The 27,573-nt window shown below is 45.5% G+C and overlaps 1 protein-coding gene across 2 annotated transcripts; it reads right to left on the minus strand.

The window, feature by feature from the left end:
• Positions 1–5,682: 5,682 nt before the first annotated feature.
• Positions 5,683–27,368, minus strand: shdb (Src homology 2 domain containing transforming protein D, b). 2 transcript variants are annotated; one of them, XM_079266864.1, is made up of 8 exons: positions 27,220–27,368; positions 26,183–26,566; positions 24,461–24,611; positions 21,434–21,673; positions 13,171–13,248; positions 12,248–12,422; positions 8,981–9,100; positions 5,683–6,597 (listed from the first exon to the last, which is right to left on the minus strand). In XM_079266864.1, the coding sequence occupies exons 2-8, from the start codon at positions 26,513–26,515 to the stop codon at positions 6,411–6,413; spliced, it is 1,284 nt and encodes a 427-aa protein (XP_079122990.1). In that variant the 5' UTR covers positions 26,516–26,566; positions 27,220–27,368; the 3' UTR covers positions 5,683–6,410. The 2 variants fall into 2 exon arrangements, with proteins under 2 accessions (XP_079122990.1, XP_079122991.1); XM_079266865.1 differs by lacking the exon at positions 13,171–13,248.
• Positions 27,369–27,573: the final 205 nt, after the last annotated feature.

The raw sequence follows: 27,573 nt of genomic DNA on the forward strand, positions 1-27,573 counted from the left end.
AGTAAGGAAAACAACGTCCACACAAGTGAATAAGATAAAGAACATTGGACCTTTTCATCGTCAGTAATTTAGATAACCGGGTGAACATACAACGTACAGATTTACTCCACAAAGGACAGATGCATTGTTGCAGTTTCAGCAGAAGTATGAGGTTTCTGGAAGCGTCGGCTAATAAATACCAGGTGTGCCAGCTAATTGCTCAGTGGCATCAATTAGATAACTAAGCTGTATACCTGGGAAATACAAAGTCAGAAGGTCTTCGTCTCGAGCCAAAAAACTTGTGGCATGGAATGTATTCCCGAAATAGATAATAGAGAAGGGCGTGATAAAATCGCGTGTGGAAAAACCTTCCAATAACAACATAGACAGACTGTTGTTCAAAAATATGGATCCAACTCCCTGGAAAAATTGAAGAAAAAAATCCAAATGCTGGAAAGATCGACCAAAAATGAGGAACCAAAGAAGTAAAGTTCAGAATAATAATACGATTTCAGGTTTCATATCGAACGTATTGAAAAGTTCAGTTGTGTATCAGCTCAAATGTCCCTAATGGTGATTACATACAACTGAATTGTGCTCAATTTACAGATTAAACAAACGCATGAGGATATGAAACGGTGCTAAGTTATTAATATCTAACACCACGTGATGAATTCAAACTAGCTCGGTGTAATCTAAACAACTCTCAATGTCATGGCGAAATATTTAGCAGATTTTGACAATGTGGATGTGATGCAAGATTTCAGAACGCGACTTCTCCTGGAGCAGGACTTGGTTCGACACAATAACAAACAGACTGGATTAAGCTAAAGGTAAAGAGAAAGGGTTTTATTCCTCCATGGGGTCCTTTCCATACCGTTCTTAGACATGTTGAGAACAGCCTCAGCCTCTCAGTGGCAATAACAAGCGATTTTAGTGGACGTTCCCTCAATATTGGACACAATTTTAAAATTGTTGTCTCCGTTTGACACTTAGACACAAAAACATGGCGAAATAGGGTCCAGGTTAAAAAATACCAACCTTTGAGGGGAAAAATAGTCACACAGTGAAGATGAGCAGGAAAGACCCAACTGTTCTCATCCACAGACTCAGTGTCATCATCCTTTCAATCTTTATCTCAGAAAACAAGCTCAAACATGTTCAGAGATTGATGGATTCCCTTTCATTTTAATCTTTTTCGTGTCCTCAAATTCCAGAAGATGAGAGATTCAATTTGTCCAAACACCATTCAATGGTTGCATGTGCTAACTGGGTCAAACACCTTAATAAATCATGTTAACCAAATAGCCGTCACCAGTCTTCTTTGAGGATTTAGACATGGTGGATTTGTGTCATTCTCTGTGCACAATGCCTATTTGCATATGACTGATGTGAACACGACAGAGGACAAGAGAATCACACCACCCCCTGTCCTCATGATCCTGGTTTTATACCGTGAGGAAATGGGCATGCATGCGCATGTGTGTGTGTGTGTGTGTGTGCATTTGCATGTGACACAGAGACGCGTGTGTAAGCATCCTCGAGTGTTTTTGAGAGAAAGAACAAAGACTCCATCTGGTCCGAGCTACTGAATGTGCCAGTATGAAACGCTTCTCTCATTCTCAAGTCCTCTTTTTGAAGCAGCGTGTAGGTGGAGTGGGGCCAGGCGGTGATCGGCGAGGGCTCCCGTTGGAGGTGCTCGCTCATGCAGGGAGCCCCCAGCTGAAGCGATTCTCTCCTCTACAGCTGAGTTGCACCCACAGTCATGTGGCATGTGGTGATTCTCCTCCGCTACCTTCACCTCCACAGCTGCGTAATTACTTGTGCAACAACCAGAGTGAAGACTCAGGCAGACTTTGGTGATAAGCTCCCCGGGATCAGAGGGCTTCATCCAGGGAGCAGCTGGGAAGAAGCTGGGGGGGGGGGGGAGAGCGAAGGCAAAGGTCACTTGGTGGGAGGATATCTGAAGGAGCTGGCTGAGACTTGGATTGGTGGACACAGCATCCCCCTCAACACCCCACAGCCATTCATCTCCTGTAGTCAAGACTCCGGTTGAGTTTCAGAAGCAATACCAAAGTAGAAAAAGAAAGAATGTTTTCTGACAGTTTCTATTTTCTTTCTCCTGAAGCAACAACATATGCCTCCTTTCTAGGACGTCTTATTAAATAGGAGTCGAATGTGTGCCTTGTAGGGCTGCAGCTAACATTTGCTTTTACAACTGATTCATCTCTTTGATTAATTGCTTGTCCTCTAAAATATCAGAAAATAGTGATAAAGCTCCATCTCAATTTTCCCACAGCCCACGGTGGTTTTCAAATTGCTTTTTTTTTTGGTCTAAGATACAAGCAGTTAATATATAAACATGGAAAACAGCCTCACATTTGAGAAGCGGGAACCAGCAACCACCGAAATGATTAATTGATTGTCAAAATTGTTGTCACTTATTTTTCTCTTCATTGAGTAATTGATAAATCAACTCCATTTAAAAAAGTATATTTTTCATGTGAGAATAATTTCAGTGTTTCTCTGGAGGACAGGAAAGCCATTGTGCAGTCAACCATCATGTCTCGTGCTGCTCATTGCACCTTAAAAGTGCTCAATACGAACTTCAGAGCATATCCATTGCTTCCACACGGCTCTCAACATGGCGACAGCTGAGCCGGCAGCTAACGGTGCTAACGACACAAACAGCCCGATGACGAGTTAAGTGTTTATGAAGGAGGCACGAATCCCAGGACCGGGACACATACCGTATGAGACAATACTGACCCTGAGAAGACTGCTCTTCAGTACTTCACACAATACATTGAATGAAGCTGAAGATCACTTAATTTCAACTGCTTAATCTCCGCTCCATTTCTTCTTCTGCACTCAGGACAAAAGAGTAGCATACCCGATTAAATGAAGTGTAACTGTATTCGCCAGTCTATGCACGCGGCCTTTCATTGCCATCCTACCATAACAGATAGGTGGCAGGAGTGGATAAGCAATCTATGCCAAAGTCAATACCACCCCCCCCCCCCAAAACAGCAGCTGCTTTCTCTCCAAACCCTCTGTGATTGCGGTCCTCTGGTGGGGCCTGACGGCATGCACACACCTGCTCACTGCTGACCTCCAATCTCCTTCCCCCACACCCGCAACTGCTGGGATTAGCGTGTCTGTGATAGGGGCTAAGTGAGGAGGACGGCAGCCTTCTAGTGTGACACGAGTGTCCCGTTGCTCACTTGTGGCATTGAGCGCGGGTGCACAGCTGGCTGATTCCTTGCCTCTGTGCATGCCAGCAGCCTGGAGTGTTTGTGTGTCGTGTAAAAAGAGCAACGGGCAGGCGGAGACACCCATGAAAGACTTCAAGTGTGAAACTCATGCGAGAGCCTCGGACAACTTGGTTTCAAATCTTACTCGGCACAAAATAATGAGCAACAAATGGGTCTCTCACAAGTCCCCCAACTTCGTGGAGGTGCAGTGCTAGATTGCTGTAAAACCCATTTAACAGAAGTCCCCTTTGTTCCATCTCATGTAACCTTTAACCTCCCTCTTGAGATCAAAATGTATTTTTGATGAGAGCTCTGGGCAAAATGGCAAAATTTTGTTGTGAAATGTTGAATGACTTATTTCTAAAATGTCTTTTTTTTTTAAAATTTTAAAAAATTGTTTTACTTCCTAATTTGTTTGCTAATTTGTTTGTTTTTTTAGTGTCCCTGTAAGACATGCCAGCGTGTCGGCGATCCATCATGCGAAACACCAGGACCCTGAAACTGAAGGACCTAAATAGAATTCGGCCACAATTCACTGTATCATTTACACCCGTGCTTTTTGACACTGCAACATGTTAAAATCTCTTCTGTGAAACCGGTATCAAACTATGAATAAAATAATTTTAGGCCAAGCATGCGTGTGTGCATGTTATGTGGTTTCCGAACATGTACTCTGGCTCTGCGTTGTTCACAGGTGTTCATTCCTCCAAGCATGTCTGATGGATTAACAGCTGCAGTCACCACCAAACCGGTGGCACCGCCCAGATCTGACATTACACACATTGTGACATGACAGCTGCACGCACACACACACACACACACACACAAGACAGTCTACACACACCAAAATCATGGTATAACGCTGTGAGGACGTTGCCATTTGTTCCAAACTAAACAAATGCCCAATAAGAATAGAGCTTTAGATTAGGTATCCTTCAGTCTACTAGAAATGAGCCAAGGGACATTATGAAATACTGGAAAAAAAAAGAAGCAGAGACAAGGTAAGCGCTACACAAAAGCCAGAGAAATGAGTGAGATATGTTTGATTTTTACATGCCGCACTGCCACAGTCGTTAATATTCATATCCCTCCCCAGGGAGCCTTGTTTGAAAAATGGGACTATAGCAGCCCCCCCCCCCCCCTCCATGTCACCGTCTCTCTCTCTACACACAAACACACACTTGTTTGGAGTCTCATTGGGGAAGTACAGCCAGGCAGCGTCTCCTCCCTCCCTTTTTTTTTTTTTTCTTCCTTCGCTTCTCCCCAACAGAGTGATCCAGCTCGTCTCTCTCCGTCACGCGGGTAATCAGCCTCTGCTATTTCATTTGGCTCAGTAATGAAAGCAATCCCAGTGTTTTTCACTGCAGCGCAGCCCAAATAATGAGGGCTGCTTCCCCCCCCCCCCCTCAGCCACACCTCACCCCCCCCAGTCCTCACCCTCTCCCTCCCAACCCTGCTGTCAGTGGATGAGGGAAAGCAAATGTGCGTGCATTTTGAGTGTGTGGAGCACGCGATCTTGCCAAGTCCTTTGTGCCTCTCTTCCTTCTTTCTGGGTGAGTCTAATGAGTGTATTGCATAAAAACAGGAATATTTTGCAAGTCTTTTCTTTTTGAATCAAAGACAAGAAGAGTTTCCTTCTCAAATTGCTTTTGAGGCGTAAAGTGGTGGAAAAAAAAATACACAGTATTGCACAAGAAATGAGAGAAAGCCTTACACCAGTCTGAAAATGAACATGATTGGGTGTCGCAGAATTTGGTTTTTCAGACAACTCATCTCCGAGCCCCTGCTGCCCCCCAGGTTGGGAACCACTGACCTACATGTAGAATCAACACTGTGCATACAGATGAGATGCTTCAACACAGCAGGTAAATTATACATCCCGTCATCTTTTTAATAGTGACAGAAACTGACCATAATAATAATAATTATTATTATTATTATTATTAATACAACCCAGTCAATTTTGGATAAAGAAGAAATGATGAAAATATTTTTTCCATTTGTCATTTTCCAATGTTCATGAAGTGTTTGGAGGAAGTTGGATCTCCTCTAAAATCAGTGTTTGCCACAAAATGCTGCAACCAGGCAGCAGACCCGGGAACCCATTCCAGATGGCAAGCATGTAACGCAAACACAACTCACCAACGAGCATGTAAGGACTCAGCCGAGTGAAACATACGCTCAAATATGTAGAAAGTGCGAGAACGCGGCCGACAGTCACAAAGTTTGAGAGTTGTGCTTCCTGCATCTCAGCCTACAAGCTTAACTTTAAGTCAGTGAGAAGACAATGACAGCAGTGACAGGTTGCCTTTTTATTTTTTTACAAACCCAGCATTGTCTAACAAACGAAAGGCAAGCAACCGACAAAGAGCTCCAGGTCAGCGAGGGCAACACAAGCGCCAATACAACGTCTCTGTTGCTCAGGAGGAACTCACAGCAACATGGAGATGTGTCCAGCAAATCCTCAACGTACAGCAGCACGACAGTGCAGAGCAGACTGGGTGAAGACTAGCAGGTGCGGCTTTGTGTAGAAAAGCATCCGAAATAGAACTGCTGTTGGTAAAAACCTTATATCTTTGAAAATAGCTTCTTTTTTTTTCGTGAAAAATGTAATTTTCCAACATTTACATACGACAGGGTCTCCCAAGCCCGAGGATGACAATTTAATGAAAGATCAGCTAAATATGACGAGTGAGGTTTTCACCTTACAACAGCAATATTTTTTACCAGTGTCAATGAGGTGTTTTATGTGGAACAGCAGTAATTAAATGTACATTTCTCATAAACTGGGGCATCAGTACATTCAGACTTTCTCCCAGCTCCAGCTCGGCGAACTTCTTCTGCATTTCAGTCAGCTGTGAAAGACGTGTAATAAAGTTCAGTTCAGTAAGGAAACGAGAGAGAAGTTACAGCAAAGGCTGCCTCAAGTTCAGGTGTTGCATTTCATGTCAATCGATCCCCTGGATGTTAGAGACACTTGGCGCAAGTACAACAGCAGTGGTGGGCGAGGGCATTAGCCCACGGCGTGTTGAACCATCAAAAGTAGTCCCGTTCTCTCTTCTTGTAGTTCCAGTCCAGCAAGAAGAGAGAGCGGTTCACTCCGCTGGGAAGATCCCATCAAACATTCAAGCGTCACGTGTCCGATCACAACGACGTCCCGGAGGTCCCGGAGGGGCGTCAGAGTGTCTGCACCAGCACGGGGAACAGCAAAGACAGATGCTCGGCGCCTCGGATCGGGAGTTTGTGCGTGGTGTAGAAGTGGATGACTTCTGGGATGGTCTCGAAGGGAGGGCTGTTCTGTCCCAGCACGTATTTGCCGTCTTTATACTGAGTGAACTTCATGTGCATGAAACCCTGGCAGCTCCTGTGGGGAGAAAACAGGAAGAAAGGGTTTATAATGGAAGGAGACAAGAGGAACAAGAGCGGGAGAGATGGAATATGGAAGTGAGAGAGGAGTGGCGGGAGAGGGATGACATGAAATGTGGGGCACATAAACGTCAGACATTTTGTCACATAATGACACACTGGAAATGACAGCCCGGATTTATGTTCACGTCTTTTTTGTTTTCTGCACTCGGAGGACATGATTCCAACCAAGATTTAACACCATGTCACAAATTAGGAAGGCCGGGACATTGTGATGGATGAATGAGTGGTGTAACAGCTCGGGGGGGGGGGGGGGGGGGGGGGGGGGGGGAGAGACAAAAGCCAGAGGGAGAGAGACGAACGCTGGACTGTGAAAGCGGCTTAGCCGAGAGAAGCACGCTGGCTTCCTCCCTTTAAGTGATATTCAGCCACGACAGGACTTCCCCTTTAAGAGCCAGCCAGTCATGATGTACGTCTAATTATAGAAGCAGAGGGAAAGAGGACGCTTGAAGTCGGTCCCCATAATTGTCATTGTTCTAGTCAACCAAATTAAATTTTATAGAGAAGTTAAACTCTCCAAAAAACACTCGCTGTGACTACAAACAGACAAACATGTTGTGATTTGTTCCACTGGCCTCAAGAGCCAGACGCTTCATCACTCGGAGTTGACGGCACGCTTTCATCCGGTCCAGTTTGTTTCCTGGACTCTTTGCACCTCATGATACATTAGAACGTACGAGAGCACCTCCATAAATATTCGTGCTGGTTGAATTCTGGCAGGCCTGTCTGTTTCAGTGCAGACTCACTTTTCATGTTCTTCATCTCGTCTCCAGTGAACAACCATCATCATTCCTCCCGTTGTCCACGTTACTATCAGACCTTACATGAGGTGAGGTTGACTTTTTCCAAGGCTAGCTGCATTATTTCACACAGTTTAGCTGTTATTACACAAGCCGTCCTTGCTGTCATCACAAAGGTAGAGTCAGCAAACCAGTCACAACACCCTGATGAAGACCAACCTACTGTTTCTTTCCAGTCCAGACACAGACATGACTGAGAGACATAAAAGCTCAATTTAAATATATTACAACTTAGGCCTTAATACTGTCGTTTTGGTGGCTGTTTCTATCTGTCATTTTTTTGAATACACACACAAGCTTTCAGTCTTCTCTCCAGGCATACCAGACAAACAGAATGCAAGGGCACTCAAGTATACATTCCAGTAAATGGCCCTGATGCAAAATACCTGACACAAGATAACACTCGAGGGTATTGTCGTCTCTTGGCATGTGCAGACTACAGAACAAGGGGTAGATTCGTGTCAGACAGTGGAATGAAAGGAACGTGAAAGTAGGTCAAAGCCTTTAACGTGTGATGGAGTTATGACTACATATGAGTTTGGGTAATAGTTCGGGCTTTTTTTAACCATCTTCTCTTCCAAATTCATTTCGCTGATCAGGCGCTTACTTGAAAACCTGTGTGATCATCAGATTGCTCTTGTTTCTTGCCACCTCAGACTTCTTTTTGGTGTTGTTCAGTTCCTCGATACCAGCAATTAACTGTTATTACTGGTTAGATGGCCAAAACTAAGACAATAAAGGCCGTATGAAACTAAAGTTTCCCTTTAAGCCGATTAGAGATCTAAGCGGCTTCGAGTCTTTACAGATGGGGCAATGAAGGATAGTCCCACATTCTAACCAAGCAAAAGAACCAGCGCCAGCTGGGAAACCATTGCCAGGAGTGACCTTGTTGCTTGAGCAAGTGTGCGTGTGTGTGTGCTTGTCAAACCCACTCTACTCTTGTAAATGAGTAATGCATGAGCTTGTTTATATGTCACCTCCCCTTACTTCCCTCCCGGATTCCCTTCTTGTGTGGCCCACAGAAGGTAATTCATATTCATTAGTGATTACGGCGAGGATGATGTGTGCACTCAAGTGTGCTCAACCTGCCTGATTACCACTTAGAAGGCCCGCTGGGGCCACATAGGAAGGCCCCAGAGAGGGGCCAAGGATGGGCTGAGGACAGCGGGATGATGGGAGGGCGGTGTGAGGCCGGGACAATGGATCGCGGTCGTAATTACAAGGGAGAGATTTGACCAGATCAGCAGTATTGTGCCCTGCAAATGAGTATCGGGAGCAGAATCAGTGCGGCAGTGATCTTGAGTGGGGGTGATGGTGGAAGGGAGACAGAGGAGGGAGAGACAGATTGAGACTGCGATATGAGATCGCTAGCTCATATCGCATAAATTAAATTGTAACACTGTTTAGTGGAGAACGATACTGAAGGTGCACAGGTGTTTGCTTAGCTTGTTGTGGTATGTCAGTCAGTGTAGGGGTGTGTGTGTGTGTGTGTGTGTGTGTGTGTGTGTGTGTGTGTCTTACCGTAGGGACAGGGAGTAGTCAGTGCGGTTGGTCTGACTATTTCTGACCAGGTAGCTACATTCTTTACACAGCGTTAGCAGAGACTCTGCCTCCGAACGCGACAGCGAACCGTGGTACCATCTGATGAACAGAACACACACACGCACACACACACACACACACACACACACACACACACACACACACACACACACACACAGTTAAGTGTGATTGCAACACATATTTTCACACCTTTTGCTGCTGGATGTCACTGGCATCGAAACTCTGTAGTTGTTATTTTATCGATTTGAATCCAAAAGATGATAATCAAGTGAGAGGTAATTATTAGTCGTATGAATGTTTCTAGAGATTAAGATTCAAGATTTCTAGGGAGAAAAATGAATACCAAATAAAAAAGAAACAACTTCTCTAGTCTCATTTTTCACAGCTGGGCATTTTCAGTTACAGCGGTAACACCATGGTGGAGAGCGTTCTCGCATCTGCGCTGACACACACTGCGAACTGTCGTTCCATCAGCACATGGTCTTCAACATTGTAGCCAAACAACACTTCTAACAAGACGCAGAGTCTACAACCATGCTAGCATCCGCTGAAGCTTGCAGCAGCTAAATGCTCACAAAAGTATGCCAACGTGCTCACAATGACAATGCTAACATGCAGATGCTAAGCAGCAGGTGTTTACCACGTTCACCAACTTAGCTTAGCATTAAGCATGCTAACATTTGCTAATTAACAATAAAAACAAAGAAATGGCATTGGATGAGTATCTCTGCCAAATCTTATGGCAATCTCTGCCATAGTTTTGGAAATTTCACGAAAAACTACAAATGCCAACCTCGTGGTGGCGCTAAAGGAAGAATAAGGGAATCGCCTCTGGGGACCAGGAATGTCTGTACAAAATATCATGGCAATTTATCCAGTGTTGTAAAGATACTTCAGTCCGGACCAAAGTTGTGAGCCAACAAACCAACTGACCAAATTGCCATCCACAGAGCCTTTCCTGTATTGTGGCTGTAAATACACTCACAAAAAATGATACAATAATATAAAGCACTGTTTGGGATAAACACAGCCAGTAAGTAACACAATTAGATATTCTTAGCCATGACTTGGTGAGGTGTACTGAACGCTACAGGTCGACAGTGATGCGGTTTCTGTTTAAAGCAGATCTAAAGGAAACAAAAAGCTCAAAACAGCCTCTAAGACAGGGATTCCCAAAGTGGGGTGCGCGAGCTGCCTCTAGGGGGTGCGCGAGAGGAAAAGTGTAATGGCGGTCTGATGGTGTAATAATATTAAATATAAAAAAATAATGTAATTTTAATTTAAAAACTGTCAGGTGGGACATCTGAAGCTATCAGTCGTAAAAGAGGAGAGGGACAGAGAGAGAGAGAGGAATCGGAGGCGAGGGGAACGGAGAGGTGCAGCACAGACAAATCTGGAGGTGAAAAAGAGGAAACGAGAGAGCATCAGACTGGGGAAAAAAAAGAGGAAATATGATGAAAAGTATCTGTGTCTGGGCTTCACTTGGATTGGCAACGCAGATTGCCCAAAGCCACAGTGCGTGGTGTGCAGTGAGGTTCTGGCTAACAGTCTGAAGCTCTTATTTACGTCGCCACCTGAACACCAAGCATGCCAGTGCAAGTCAAAAGCCCCTTACATTGTTTATATCCAAATTGGAGGAGTTACAAAACAGCCAAAAACAACTGCAGTCTCATTCATGTGTTGGTCTATAAATGACGCACTACGGGCTTCATATCTGGTTACAGAATAGCGAGAAAGGGGCTACCGCACACAATCGCCGAAGACGTGAGCTTGCCAGCTGCCAGAGAGATGGTGGAATGTATGATTGGGGAGAAAGAAGCAAAAATGTTGGACATGATCCCGGTGTCCAACAACACTGTGTCGCGCCGCATCGATGCTTTGTCCGAAGACATCCTGGCTACATTAGTCGCTCATTAATTGTAAATTAAATGTGATCATCTGCCTCTGAGCCTGTGCGTGTGTCCTCGCATCCGTATTGCTCTTTAAAAGTGACGCCTTGTGTCACTGAAAGTTATTGAAACTTTGTTGCAGTGTTTCAGGGCGTTTTCACACCTTCAGTTCGTTTGCTTTGTTGCAGTTGCTCCTTTGTTCGGTTTGTGTTCACACTGCAACATTTAACAGCGGACTAAATCTTGTAAACAAATGCCACGCGCGAGCAAACTGTTCTCTCATTGGTCCGATTCTTATGCGGCTATGAAGGCTTAAAAGGCTCTGTTGCTTCTTTTTTTTTTTTTATTAAGGGGGGGGGGGTGCGCGAACCCAGTCGGGATGTAGAAGGGGGTGCGCGGCCTAAAAAGTTTGGGAACCGCTGCTCTAAGACATCATCAGGGAGTAATGGGGCGTAGTAATCAACTGCCATCCTTAAGTGAATCTGTGCACATGTATCCGTTTGTGAGCACAACACTGTGTGCGCACGTGCTTAAGGGGTGTCATGTGCTTGGATTTCATTAGTAAAACGGCCTTTTATGAGCACAGAAACAGCACATGAATTACACCAATGATGTCTGAAACTACAAGACCAAAGTAAATGTTTCCTTTTAATGTTCCGACTTAATTAGTTCTCATTCTAACCTTTCGCAGTTCTGCAAGTTCTCACCGCTGCTGCTTAGCCTAAACACATAACTGCTTCTTTTGAACGTGTCCGTGCCCTTAATAGATCAAAGCGGTGCAATAAAATTCAGTTTTTTATTTATTTGTGGGATGTACAACCCCTTTCCCCCTGAAATATTCAAAATCCGTCAAACAACAACGTTTGATAACGTATGAGCATGGCAACCATGCAGAGACACTTACAGCCTGCAGAGATGAATAGTTTATGCTAATTGTGTTTACATGTACAAATAATTGCATAATTTATATTTGTTTGATGCATTTAAACATCAGAACTCAGAATAACGCTCCAGACAACATGCCTGCTTTAATCTTATGTTTCTGTGATGCGTCTTATTCTTTACAGTCCTTTGATTGCCACATGTGTAACTATTGCACAGCATTGTGGGTACAATTTGCAGCTGATGGGAACTGTATGATCAGTACTATTAATCTTTCTTCATCCTGAATTATATTCAAGGTAATTAAATGTATGACAACAAAGACAATCATTAATTATCAAAAGCCTCTTAATTTGATGAACCCTTAATTGGAGTGTGTGGCGTATCTACACCCTCAGACACCTTCATGTGTTAATGTAGCTCCTGTGGGTGTAACAGAAGACTGCGTACATACACCTGCTTCTCCAGAGGCAGAGTAGGGTCCACTCTCTCCCCCACCATGGTGAGGCCTTCCTGCGGCATGCGAAACTTCATCCCCCCTCCCGCCAGCGGGCTGGACCTGGGCCCCGGCGGACGCAACCTCTCTGTGGGCGACGAGGAGCGGTCCCACTCTGCGCCATCAAACTGCACTGTTGGCAGACGGGGGGCAGAAAAAGTGAGTCCGAGTATTTACACAGTGCTGTGATCAAAGGGGATTAAACCTCACAGGCAGATTTGGGTAAACACCAGACATCCGGCTATTGCAAAACCACGCATGCAGCAGAGAGACCTCTCGTGGATGAGTCAACGTAGAGGACAGCAGGCCTGACAGACTGCAAAACTATCAGCGTCATCACAATTACCGGCAGCAACATTTTTATGAGTCACCGAGGGCAGATAAGAGACAGGAAGTTGGCGTCTTCCCTGCTTGGCTCTGTTGCAAGTCTTTGTCTTCCACTAGGCTACGCTGCAGATTACTTAATGTTGACGATACCGATTCCATTCTGGAGCAAATTACGTGTACAGACCAAAGTGTTATTTACCCCTTCTGCGCCTGATTTTGGTGAAATTCAATCTGCAGAACTTGTAATTAAACATTAAGTGTACCGTAGCACTTCGAAGTACCTTAAAATGAACAAGGCAGACATCTCAACTTAGAGGGAGCTTTTCATGCGTGGTTGATGCAAGAGGGGAATGTGGTAATTTAAGAAGGGAGAGCTTTAAACCCCCCAGAAAACGGACAACACAACAAACGCAACAGGCAGGGACAAATGCAAGGTGGTGCAGATGTAGGACAACAGCTGGGTCATGAAGGACAGGGTGACTGCATACGCGCGTGTTGGCGGTGACAAAGGGAGGCCGTAAAGGGGGAGGGTTGTGTTCAGGGTGAGAGGTCACCTGGCTCTCTGACTGGGGGCTCCTCCTCCAGCTGACCCACCGGGGCGGGCCAAGGCAACTCCGACAAGTCCCTCATTTCTAATAGAGGGAAGGGGAGCGGGGAGGAGGCGAGAGAAGAGAAAAAGGGAGCGACGGAGTGAGAAAACAGCAGATGGGCTCGAACAAAGTAACGATGGGAGGATGTGTGAGAGAAGTGGTGGTGATTAAAGATGCAAGACTGAAATCAGGTGCAAGATTTGAATGTGAGGAGGCGAGAGTGAGCAAGAAGTGAGATGTGGAAGCCCTGTTGAGAGGGTGCATGTGTGATTGCATGACAGATGTGGTGTGTAATCAACTATACCTCCTGGCACGAAGAAAGGGAATAAACTCTCCTGTCTCTTTGCTTCATCACACTTGTGGGAAAAACCATCTTCAGACCCTTTATTTACATCATTTGATCATGCGTGAAAAGACTGAAGAATGCAAAGAAGATAAAAGCAGAGAGGCCATGAGACGTCAGAGGCTGCATTATTTAGAGTCATTTGAACAAATCCACTTTAAGAAACTGTCTCGTAGCAGTAGATGCAATGAAAACAAAGCGTGACTTTATGTGCACTGCAACCCACAGAGCAGCGAGACAGAGGAAAAGCAGAGCGCGGGGGCAGAATAATGCTCCATTCACTGTCCTACCAACAGTAGCAGAGCGGCAGAAGGTTCACAAAACTGAAAATAGCTCATTATCTACCGTGGCAGGCAACCATGTACTTTAACAGTCATTACTGCAGCCTCACACACACACACACAGTCGCATTATGCGATTTGCCAGTTCCACACAGTGCATTCGGCTCCTGCTCACAGCGAAAACGGATTACAAAACAAATAAAAGGAAAAGTGGGGTGACGTCTTAATGAGCAGACAAATCCAAAGACCCCCCAGGCCGGCGACATCAAAGGCCATTTGAAAAGGCGTTTGGCGAGAGACCCAAGCTGTACATACATGCCCCTCTCCCTCCCTGGTTAATTATTGAGCAGGCAGACACACTGCGCCACTTTCTCTGGCTCTCAGGTGAATTATTGATGCATGGCGCAGCACAATGGCCCCATCTGGAGCAGCCCGCACCTGCGCTGAAGCCAGGATTAAAGTGTGGCCTGGCACCCCTCAATAGCAGACATGCCCGGACACAAACACACCAGACACCTCGAAACACCAGCGCTGCCACACTGCCGCCTGTCCGCTCGCCACCACATCACATTTCACGCCTCTAATTTTCAAGTGAAACTGAGAGTCACCGATTGGAAAGATAGAAGAAGCACACAATAGCAAGCGAAGGGTAACAAGAAAGGAGAGAGAGGCAGAAAAATAGAGACAGCCAAGACAATTTATTACGACTGTGCTCAGCCATCTGAGTGACAGATAAGCTGGGGTAGTGCTGTTGCACAGACGGAGGGGGAAATTCTATCAAGATTCCTTTTCTTTGATTCTTAGGTGGCTGCTGTCCCTCTTAAGGAATCATTCTGTTTGGTGTTCTTGAATATTGAACCTTGAAAGTTGTATTTTGCTTTGCCAAAAAAATAAGAGGCGAGATGATTTCAATTGATCCCCAGGCTTATCCCAATTGCCTTTTTTGGCTTTGGAAAACGGATATTTCTAACTATACACTTGTTTCTGGCATCCGTTTCATTTATCTAATAAACTGTAAGGCAGACCACTCAACTACCTGAGTTTCAAACCCGTTTTTTGGGGGTTTGGGTTTTGGAAGTTCTCTTGTCATAACAACATTCAATGTCAAATCACGGCCTGATTGGATAAGTAGAATCACAACCAGTAGATGACTGGATCCTTAGGTCCTTGATACAAACCTTGATATATAAAAAATAAATAAATAAAAAAGGTGCAGTCAGCAATTTTGTCAAAGTCAGCGCATATCTCCTCACAGTCCGCGAGCTTTCCATTCGGTGTGTGTGAAGGGGGGGGGGGGGGGGGGGGGGGGGAAATGGTGTAAACAGCCCCGGCTCTGTAAATAGGCAACAAAATAAGTATCTCGAACCGAGCTCCACAACAATGTTCCAGCCAATCAGCAACAGGGGAAAGGTCATGGGTGTATAAAGAGAAAGGCAACACAATACAAAATATATTAAGAGTATTTGTGTGGCACAAATATCAACAATCAAGAATTGCTGACTCCACCTTTCAGACTTCTCAAATATCAAAATAATAATCACGAAAATGTAAAAGTGACCAACAAACAAAACAGAACTAATCAGACCCATAACAGATGTTTGTGTCTCTGCGGCTCAATGTCTGCTTTACGGTGCGGCTACAACTGACGGGTCGCGACCACGGCGATGTCCGCTCCGAGAGTTGTACGTGTTTTTCGTCTTACGTAAAACGTAAAGCCTTCCCCAGTGAGTCTTCAGAATGTGAAAGTTCATTTTAACATTTTGGTAGTCAAAAAAAAAAAGTCTTGTTCAGCACAGAACTGAGCTCCACCCTCTTGTGTCACATCTGGTTGCAAAACAAAAATCACTGTAGTCCACAAACCAATGGGTATTAGAGGGACAATGTCAACTTCTTACATACAGTCTATGGTTCAGTCAGACCTCTCTGGATATGCAAGGCTAGATTTAGGGTAACCCACGTAACCCTGCAGGCTCCACCATGATAACTGGGACTAGTGTCTTTCTTTTATCCGGGAGAATTGGCCGCTCTCTCTACTGCAAAAGGCTGAACATACACACAAACAAACCTTGCCACAACTCCTCACTGGGATAACAAAAGGCTGAATACCAAGCTAACACACACACACACACGACATGTCACTCATTCACTAAAAGGGAACATCTGGCTTCCATTCACTTCCAATGGGAACCTGTGGATCTCATAGATAGCGGGCTGTTACAAGACAATGAGAAGCACTAATGGTTTACGGACAAAAGCACACTCATCAGCGCTCACAGCCTCGGCTCATGATTTGTGCTTAAAATCGACTCCACAGTAGTCATTATATATGCTTAAACAAAAGGAGTGCCCCCCCCCCCCCCCCATCAGTTCTGTTTCCCATCTTACCCCAGCTGAAGAAACAGGCTACAGCGATTCAGCAATCTTTGGTCTGCCAAAAATCCCACATGTGCTGGTGCCTCTTCTACCTGCTAGCAATTACCCGAAATAATGTGAGGGGGCGGGAACGACCAGACCTTTCAGTGTTGCACACAGGACACGTCGCCTTGAGTGACAGATTACCCACTTTTCAAGCACACCAGCTGTTTTCTGTGGCCGTGTAATAAAGGAAGAACAGACAAAGACAATGGAACAGCTTCATTAGGTCCATTAATGAAGGCATCTGTTTTTCAAACGGGCCTGGCGTCACATCTTTTCTCAAAGACCTTCTGCTGGGCAAAACGGTCCCCAGGCAGACAATTAACACCGTATGCCGGTGAAGACGAAAAACACAAATTCATACAAGTTTCCTTTTCATAATATGCATCCACACCATTTACATTTGAATTCCAACCACCACACGTCTTGTCCGTGTATCCATTTTCCAGGCAGTCATTAAATCTATCCCTCTTTCCTCCTCGCACCGCTGTCACCTCTCTTCCTCCAAGTGGGGCATTATCTCTCTTTTGGTATTCCCTCGCTCCTCTCGTCTCGTGCCCTACTCTACTTCCATCACCCGTCTCTCACATCGGGCGGCGAGAGGGAATCACGAAGGACATGCCTTTTCATTAATGTCAATGAAGGTTCACGCTGAAGGAGAAAGAAATGCAACGATGGGGAGAAGGAAGGGGCAGGTGAGAGGAAATGTGACAAAGAGTAAGAGTAAAGAACCAGAGGAAGCGACAAGAGTCCTTCCACTGTAACGGCAAATTGATGAAGAGGCTGGTCAGATGGAAATGGAAACCTTTTTTTTTCATTTTGTGCGCTCACATTTGCATGCACACACAGATAAATACATTTCAAGGCCCCTACAGCGACATACACACATGCAGAACAGCCCAGAAAACCGTGTTCCGTTTGGTCAGACACAACACATACAGATGCAGAACATCCATCAAGGTGTCTTTGCAAGCTTTGCTAAACAGACCTTCCGTAGATCACTTTAAAGCACCCTTCAGCATCTAGCCCAAAACACTATTCACACAAGAGTGGATAAAGCAATCCAATGCTCTGGATGCTGATCTTAAGTACATTAAAGGTTTACCATGATCAGCATCTTAGTTCAGCATGCCAACATCTGCCCACTAGCCCGAAACATAAAGGTCAACTGAGGCCGATTGAATGACATTAGTTTTGCAGAGGTTTGGTCATAAACCAAAGTATTGGACAAATTCAACCTTTGACCTGATGATGGCTCTAGATGAAAAGTGAAGGGATCCCCAAAGGGATGACCTGTGAGAAGAGAACTCTGTTGTGAAGTTTGATCGTTGATTTTAGAAAAAAGAAGGCAAAGAAGCACACCCTTGTCAGCATCATAGGAGCAAGTTTGCAGATTTTATGTTCCTGGGAACCAGCATCACAAACAATCTGACTTGGTCATCACACATCTCCATCCTGGGGAAGAACGCTCATGAACGGCTGCAATTCTTAAAGAAACTCAAAAAGGCAAAATCCTGATGGGGACATGCATGTCTGTTCCAAATGTCATGCCATCAAATAGTTATCAGAACATTTTACTCAAAACCACAAACGGCAACATCATGGAGTTATGAAATGAAAAGTCAGGGGATCACCAACGTCAGTAGGATTCATCCTCTGGGCACCATGAATGGCAATCCATCCAGAAATGTTTTGAGACGTCCTACCAACAGACATCCCCATAGCATGGCTAAAAACTAAAATGGCAGTTTTCTCAACTGCTATATCCTGTATATTGTTTGGAATAAATCAATTACAATGTATATCAAACAAAGTGCCTCAGAAACAGAAAAAAAAAAAAAAAAAAAACTATGGGATCACAAAGATACCCACTTTAACGTGTTTTTGTGCTGCAAACAGTTTGTCTGAACCAATTTAAAAGAGAAACATAAGCCGTTTGCCTTCATGACACACACATTCATACTGGGGAGCTTCCCTGCAACAGCCCCTGTCTTCTGCTGTTGCCTAATGAGCAGCTGGACTGGAGCAAGTGGAGGAGAAGTGCTTTTCTCAATGGCACCATGATAGTAATTTCTAGGGGTGGAAATGTTGTTCATTCATCCGTCCTCATCCAGATTTCCAGCTGATTTGCGACTCTCTAATCAAGCTCACACTCCCATCTATCGACAGCCATCATCTCCATGGAACAGCTCAAAGCTCCTTTACTGGACTGAAAACTGACAAACATGAAATACCTGACACATACATTCATCTGTTCGTTAGTTGTTGCCATCAGAGAGATAATTAGATTGTGCCTTTCATTAGCGCACTAATTGGTGCCGAATGGTTGCAGAGCCGATCACTCTCCGCTGGACTGTCTATTGACTTCCAAGAATTAATTACTGCTGTAATTTGAGTTGGATGGTGGTGACTGGAGACAGCTTTCTAACATCGCAATTAAAACCCACCGAACTGAGAGCAGTCCGACCCCTCAGGCACTGCTAGACTCACACTCGCACAGCTGAAGTGGACACTGGAAAATAAATTAAAATGCTTTGGAGGAAAGCTTATTTCTGATACCATTTGAAAAACAGCCGTAGAATGCAATACTCACCCGGGCGATTACATTTAAGCATGGATAAGCTGTGGAAATCATAATTACAGAGCTTCTCCTCAGAAGCACATGCATGAATGCAACGCACGGAAATCCACATACAATACGCACCAGCGTTCCTCCCCCCCCCCCCCCCCCCCAACACTCATTTGTGCCAACATGCACACAACCTCTTCTCACCCTTGAATTAGGGGGCCTGATAATCAGAGCTGGAAAACCTAGTTGAGAATCCACGTGTGTATGTGAAGGTGATGATGAGGGGCTGCTGGCAGATTGCGAGGCCCCCCTTTGCCCCCTGCAGCGGGTTATCTGAGTGAGTGTGTCACATCCACAGGGAGGGAGGGCCATGGGGACAGCACCATCACCGCTGCTGCGTTGGCATATATATATATATATATATATATATATATATATATATATATATATATATATATATATAGATATACACACACACACGTATATATACACATATATACACACACACACACGATGGATTGCACCCTGCCACGATGGCCCCGACTCCCCCCTCCTCTCACCTCGCCACAGCCCCCCGACCATTAATTCTCCTCAAGGCCCCTCCCCTCTGCAACACCGGGCCTCCACAAACAGCCATTGAGCTGCCACCAAACATACCATAACCTTCCATTTCTCTCCAGCTGGCTGTCTCCACAGCCTCTCCGTCCATCTCCCTCTTCCTTCCCGTCCTTCTCATCTCTCCCCTCCCTCACATGTGGGCCGTGCCTAGCAACGCAGAGAGTCTCTGGGAATATGGATTAAATGTGAGACTGGAAAACACTGTTTGTGTGTTTACACTCCAGTGCTTTGGTGTGCTCAGACAGACAGCACCGCCAGCTCAGACTGCCGACTCCAAATGGAACAAACATGGGGTCAGACGACTGGAGTCGTACAAGCGTTTCCCTCCACTGCGCTCTCTGATGGCACTGCTCTGCAGCAGCGCCGACTGTATTGTGGCACAGAGAGGAAAAGCTGGAGAGGACTAAAGCGGCAGGTGAAGCAGGAACGAGCGCTAAGCAGGCGAGGGCTGCTATTGGCTTTTAAATCAACTGCCGCGCGCCTCCTTTTGAATTCACCTCCGCTCTCAAATAAGTTACGGAGCCTCTTTGCTGCTCCTCTGCTTAATGCGATTACAGCCTGAACACTGTGTGAATGTCTTTGTGTTCAGACAATGGTGCGCTGACCATGACTCTCTTATTACCACTGGATCGGTCATGCACACGCAGGCATGTAATTAACTGAGAAGAGAGAGGGGGGGGGGGGGCACACAGGAGGGAAGAGGGGGGAGGAGAGGTGAGAATGGAGGGGAGTGCGTACGAGGCTAGGTTGATTTATTATCCCATCACCTTGACCTCGGTGACTTGGAGATGCAGCTCAATTAAGCAGACTTGGCCTTGCCTGCCTTACACTGATCCACTCCGAAATGACCCATCAGTCCAGTTCCGTTTCCCTTTACCCCTCCGGTGCTCTCATTTCTACTTCACTCTCTCCCTCCAATTATATTCAATACATGGAACGTAATGAGGTTTGGGACGTGACATGCACAGTCTGAAAAATAGTAATCATGCACCGACGATTATTTTACACGAGGTTTATGAAAATAAAGGCTTCGTTCCTCTGCTAACCTTCTCTCTCGCATACACACACACACACAAGACATCGCTGACAATTCTAATGATCATCTCAGAGGTTGTGACTGTGGTCCGTTATATGTGAGAGAACAAAAAATCAATGGTCAGCAGGAGGTGTTTAGATGCAGTAAAAGAAACAGAGATGCGTGTCAGCTGAGCTGAGACAGTGACGGTCAAAGCACACAGAGAAAATAAAAGAAAAAAAGGATTCCGAGCTGTAGTGATCGAGGAAGACTCTACTTTAAAGGTCAGGACAGTTAGATGAGTATTTCACTATGTCGTGATGGCAGCACGGCTCCGTGTGTGCTCCTGGCTTTGACCTTAAAAACAGCCCGTAACCAGTTTCACAAATCCATTTTTTTCTTTTTTAAAAAGCACATTTTGTGAGATACGTCTTGTGCTCGACACCCAGAAGCTCCGGGGGTTGTACAATCGTCTGCGCAGTAGGTGGTAGGGATTCAATGTTTGGCTAAAAGACAATACAATGGATGATTGCCAATCGGGCGGCATTAAACCGGGTGTTCAGTAAAAAGTGATTTTCCTGCAAACTGCTCAGCCATCCTAAATATTACAACCTCAATTTTTGCTCAACGCTTATATTCTGGGACGCTCTGAATATCGATTTAAATATGCAATGAAGCATGATTCAGCAGCTCCATGGTCTAAAACGTATTTGTGAATTGATTTCCTGGATAATTCTGACATTTCTCAGAACAACTGCCATGTTCTGCAGTTTGAAAATTACAAGCAAAGACCAGTAGACAGCCGAGTCAGGGGAGCATTCCTCCAATCAGGTGAGGGAACTTCTAATTGAAGGACAGCTTATCGATTATCTCTTGTACCAACCTACATAAGGTCGCTAGATGTAGGTGGCTTTTGCCAGACCGTGCGCCGCCCTGATATTTATTGACTTCACTGTAAGAATATTGTCATAATCTTTACCAGTTACCTGCAAAAGCTTTGGAGATGTGATCCTTCTTCCATTCCCAGGGTAGGTCATACTCATCAGCCGGTCTCTCGTCATCTTGCGGCAGCCTGCTGCTCTCCTTGCTCTCCTCCTGGGGTTCTCCGTACAGCAGCCCCGGGCGCTGGCCTCGCTCATCTTCATAGGGCGTATCGTAGAGCTGCACTCCGCCCCGCGGCGACCGCCGCCCTCCTCCTCCTCCTCCTCCTGGACCGCGCTGCAGCTCTGTTGATGCAAAACAAAACACATTCATACGCAAAAATTTAAATTGAAATCTCCTTGGATGCGTTACCAGTCTGCGAGACACAACAGGCAACGTTAAGACATCATATTTGCCAGTAGCGATGAAGTTCTCCTAAACACAACAGAGACGTTATTCTTCAGTCAAAAGAAAAAGAAAAAGCCTGTTGAGTTCTGACATTACTTGAATTCGAGGAGAGAGAAAAATGATGTTTACACAGCTCGTCGCGGGCTCAGAAGCTCATATGGGGGGCTTAATAAGGCCCCGGGCTAGATGCTGAGTTGCAACACGTTAGACAAACTCCTTTCTCTCATCCACCCTAAATCCCAGCAGCAATCTAGCACGGCTCGCAACAGCATCCGTGTTCCCTCATTAACATTTACATCACTTTCTCAGTGGGTTCCAACCCGGGAAATGTTTCTCAGCACTTGCAACTGTTGTGTGGCATCAGATATGGCCATGAGATAAAAGGCGTTAAGATTATTGACGCACAAGAGGAGGAAATCGGATTTCTAAATGCGTCAAAAGGAGCCTCTAGGCTGCAGCAGCGATGGCACCTTTGATATGTTGACCTCAAAAATGTACCCTTTAAAAAAAAAGAAATACAGGTGGTACAGAAGAGGAAAAAATGAGGGGGGAAAAGAAGGAGTCGGCATCTTTTGTGCACACAGCCGGCAGCCTTGCAAAGGAGGTGCACTCACGTGAGAAGGGAACAGGACTAAAGAGAAGGGTTCACCGGTGAAAGGCAGGGGGGGAAACTTTAACCTTCAAACGACAAGACACCGCTATTGGGCGGCCCTGTAGTCACCATGGCAACCAAGTGGAGGGCTTGGGGAAAGGCCCCGAGGTTGTGAAGAAGAGGGCGGAGGGGAAACGGAGAGAGGAGGAGGAGTAAGGCGAGGGGAGGAGGGATAGAGGAGGCGGTGGGGCGAGGAACAGGCGGAGAGGGAAGAGTAAAAAGGAAGCAGTGAGGAAACAAGGGGAGGCGGGGGGGGTGATGGGAGAAAAGGACAAGGGAGGGAGGTCTGTCAGCGTTTGATGTTAAGTCATTGAGACAGAAGCACAGCGGGGCTGAATGCTGCTCTACCTGCGCTGGGAACCCGCGGTGTCAGCGACAGCCTGGAGATGGAGAAGATGAAGGCGGAGAGATAAAAACAGGCGGAAATAAAATGAGAAATTCATAGTAAACATGATGGAGGAAAACCACAGGAAGGGGGGGGGGGCCAGAAAGACAGAATGGTGAAATAGATTGAAGACTGAGGAGAATGACGACAGGAAGTCAGGCACACAGATGAATGTCAGAGCTGGAACGATCTTTGATCCTTGTGAACGAAACTGGAAGCACTGAAGATGGTTTTTTTCCCCCTAAAACGTACAGTCAAAAAAAGCACACAGGTGTCTTTTGAGGACAGTCTTTGTGAGAGATAATTACTATCCCGAGTCTTTGCCGCTCTGCTGTGTGTTTTTTGATGACAGACAGACTCTAATCTCCCCAGCTGCAATGAGAAAAGATTGTGTTCAAGGTTTCTCAATTAGGCAACTGAAGCCCGATAGCGTGAACTTCATTTGACCACCAAAAAGCCGGACATAGTTTTTGCGACAGAACAGATTAGAGAGAAAGCCAGACTCCCCTCAGGGCCGGGGAGAGCACTCCAGATGAAGTGAGAGAATGGAGGAAGAGGAGGGGGGGGAGGCTTTAACACTAAATCGCTAGGACAGAGCAGGGAGAGTGCGAGGGAAAGGGGCAGACAGAGAGGTTATGGGAGGAGAGACGAATGGAAAACGATAGATGAGAGCTCGATGATGTGGGAGGAACTCACAAGGGAGGAGGGAGGCTCTGAGACTGGATACCAGGCAGACGCCTCTAAAGGGATGTTCCACCAGGCGGAGAGCGTGCGACGGGCTAAAAGCACGGCGGAGTGGACAGCGCCAACTAATGTAAAACTGTCATTAAACCGGAATGACTGAGCAAGACTGTGTTTAACACTAGTGAGCCTAGAACAAAGGAGAATATGGAAATAAGGATGCAGTATTCTGCAACTGCAGAAGCACTTCACTATAAAAATAAAAAAAGAAGAAGTGCGATAAAGACTGAATAAGTCATTGATCATCTCAGGGTTGTTCATCAAAAACAAATTGCTGACAGATTTAAGATCAATGACGACACTTCGTGCCAGTTATACGAGATGGTGCGCCTGAAAAGCAATAGAACAGCAGACTGCTTTTTATGTCAGGTAAGAAGTCTGAATTTAACCCTGCAGGATGTTCACTTACTCTCACGTTATGGAGGCAATTCTGATTAATTAAGTAATTAATTATTGGATGAGTTTACGACATGAGGAGAGAACCAGCAGAGAGAACTACAATACAAAAAGGAAGCAGGAGAGGGAATGGGACTCGAGCACCGTGCCTCTGTGATGACAATGTGGGTCAGTGAAACATTCGAACACTGATAAGGCAAGGCAAGGCAAGTTTATTTGTATAGCACATTTCAACAACAAGGTAATTCAAAGTGCTTCACATAAAACCATTAAAAGCATCAAAACATAAGGCAAAAGAAAAGGAGATTTAAAAACAATTAAAGAAACAGTGTAACAAATAAAATTCAGTCGTAAAAAGTAAAGGCGATTTAAAACATACATTGAAACAATAATTGATGCCTCCCTGAGACATTACGCTGCACGCAATCAACCATACACTGCCGCAATTCTGCAATTACTCACACACAAACCACGTCTGGATAAGACACACCGACCGATACGTGCACTGACCTGTTATGACCCTCTGGGCCTCGTACGGCTCCATGTAGCTGTTGTTCTCACAGGGAACAGGTCTGAGATCTGCCTCTGGCCTGTGGTCCACGCGAGCGTCGAACGGGTCAGAATAATCTGTGTCGCCTGCCAATGGAGCAGACGGCACCACCTAAAGGACAAAACACATGACTGATGAAGAGAAATGGGTTCGGTTACAGAGCATCAACGCGTCCTCGTCGGAAACAGAACGTCACCATTGACATTTATACAATAAATGCAAACCAATTTCTAATGTTGTTTTGCAAAGCAATCACGCCCTCACTGAACGGAGCGTGAACTATGTTTGGTTACAGAGAAAACGCGTTTTGGTATCATCGAGACAATCATTTGCATCTTTAAGTGTGCACCATCGCAAAACCATACCAAAGCTATAGCAGCTATACAATGTAGTTCCCTCTTAACAGCCTTGAAGAAGGGACTATATCGCATGTTTGTGGCTATATTTACATGCAATGCAGCCAGAAACCATCCTGTCTGAGCGGCATGTGTTTTTTTTGTCTGTGGGAAGAGAACACAGAGTGTAAAGAGGGTGCTGGTTGCACAGGAGGAAACCAGTGATCAGCTGGCACAGTGACAGCTACACAGGCAGCCATATGGTCACAAACACACACACACATGTGCATATACCTATAAACACATACACATTTTGGCAAAGGGCTCTCTTCCCATCTCTTCCTCTCCGACAAAAGGAATCGCTGTCGCAAAAGGCTCGCTTCCTAAATTCCCGCTAGACGCGCACACGCCCTCACTAAATTACATTTTAATCCCATGTTGATTCTGTAACAGGTTATCTATCGACGCACAGGAATCTGCAATGTAAATCAGAGTGCGGTTGTTCCCACGGACCCTGGGAAATTAATGAGAGCTATCGACCGGCGTTAAGACCATTACTTCAATCCTCTTCAGGACTTTCGCACTTGTAGCATTTTCCACGAGCCGAGTCATGGATTTAACTGCAGCTATGAAAACCCTGAAATACGCCTTAACTTACTCAGCACATGCGAGCAGAATCAACTTGAGGACCATTTCCTTGTAAAACCTTCGCTTCCCGCTCTAGTCGCTCCGTGTCAACATCTGTTTGCCTTTGTTCTTCGCAGTAGCCGTGTATGTTGTCTACAGCACGACATGCACAGTACATAGCCGGAAAACCACTGCAGTCTCGATGACACAAACAGCACCACGGTATAAATCATACCTCCCCGCGGCCCTTGGCATATCCCCGCACCCCGTACTGTATAAGGCCCCTCACATGTGCTCATGCGGGGGTCTCCCTCAGCTTGGAAAACTAAACCCCATTTATTATTTATGAAAGGACATAAACTCAAGGGACTGTGACCCTCTCAGACTCAATGGTCCGCTCGAGCCATCAATAATTCTTTCTTCCATCTAGGGCAGCGAATTTATGTGGCGCTCGGGACGTAATGTGATTTATGTAAACAATGCATATTTGAGACACACATTACTAGTCACTTGCTTATGGAGTCTGATCGATAAAGCTGTCACGGAGATGGAAACGGGATGAGAAGTAGGGAGAGCATTTCTTTCTATCCTTCATCACTTACTTGCCTTCATGCCTCCCTCTCACTTCCTCATAAAAAATAAAAAATAACTGAATTTGTCATCACCCGCTTTTTGCTTACACCTACACACACACACACGCTGAAAATCGGAGGCTCTTACAGGCTCTTGCTGGTCCTCTAAAGAGACAGTACTGAGGAGGATCTTGGTGCGTCCCAGCTCCTGTGAGTCCACTTTGATCAGTCTGTGTTTGGGAGACTTCACGTCCACACTGGATGACTTCATGGGAGACCCGTACACAGGTGTGGCGGGGTCAGAGGTCCCAGACTCGCCCCTGGACCTGTTTTCTGAGTCCTCGTAGGGATCCTCGAAGTCCAGGTCCCTCTGGAGCCGGTAGGCTTTGAGGATCTCGCTCTCCGTGTAGTCTGGTGTGGGCGGCTGCGGAGGCACCTTCCTGCTGCCAAAGCTCAGGTAGTCTTTCAGCCACTTGGCCATCGCAGCTCTGCTTCCAAACCTGCTGGTGCGTGGTGGAGGGGGAGCAGGAGGCTGCAGGGGGCAAACAGGGACATGGGGGTTATTGCTTGGTTATTGCTCATGATAGTGTGAGCTATCAATTACATTTTTGCGGCATATTTTTCTGATTGTTGCAAGACAATTGAAAGATAAAACGAAAATCACCAAAAATATATTTTTTTTAATTCCCAGGTCCTGATCCTTTCATAATATCTGTGACGGACAACTTTCCACTGACAGCAGAGCCTCAAGTGTGCGTTTGCATGCACTCATGTGCCATTAAACTACACCAACAGCTGGGCTTTAGGCACTCCTTTTGTTTTACGTCTGGCATCTGGACTTTGCCCAAAGGCTGCGATTACAATTCACACCCCTGCAATAAAGTCCAACGTTGACATGCTGATAAAAAAAAAAAGACAAAACAAAAGACTTAAAGTAAATATTAAAGCAATGAGGAATTAAAGAAATCGTGTTTTAAATGGAAACATCGCATTAATTGCTTTAATTTTGTAATTCAACAAACATTAAAACATAACTGGTTTAGTTTGGGCAGACGTTTTTGGAGAGAGCTTTAAATGAAAGATGAAAATAACCAGTTTTTGTGTTTAACTTTCAATCTTAACAGTCACAAAAACACTGGATTGAATTACTAGAGAGCGCTGCGCTGTGAACGCGCACTCACTTACCAAACCTATTCAGTCCTTCAGCCACTTTATTCCGCGTTTCTTCATGTCGAGCACAATAAAAGCGGCACAGAAAAGTGACAAAACCTTCCACTGCTCGAGTTTCTTTCTTTTTTTTACTCCACAAGAAAAAGGGAAACAAGAAAAACGGCAGCTTTTCTGGTCCAAAAACAGAAAGCACTGAAACCCTCCGGAGTTCCTCCAACGACTGACGGCAAACGTGCGAGTGAAGCGAGCGCCGACAGCTTCGAGAGCAACTCAGCCGAGCGGTTAAAGGGGAGGCGCTTCGGTCCCAGTGGAATATCCTCCGACTCCCTTTCGCAGTCAGCCGACCGTTCATTCATTGAAATATCTGCA

The sequence above is a fragment of the Melanostigma gelatinosum genome (assembly GCF_949748355.1).
Source record: "Melanostigma gelatinosum genome assembly, chromosome: 4".
NCBI classification, from domain to species: Eukaryota; Metazoa; Chordata; class Actinopteri; order Perciformes; family Zoarcidae; genus Melanostigma; species Melanostigma gelatinosum.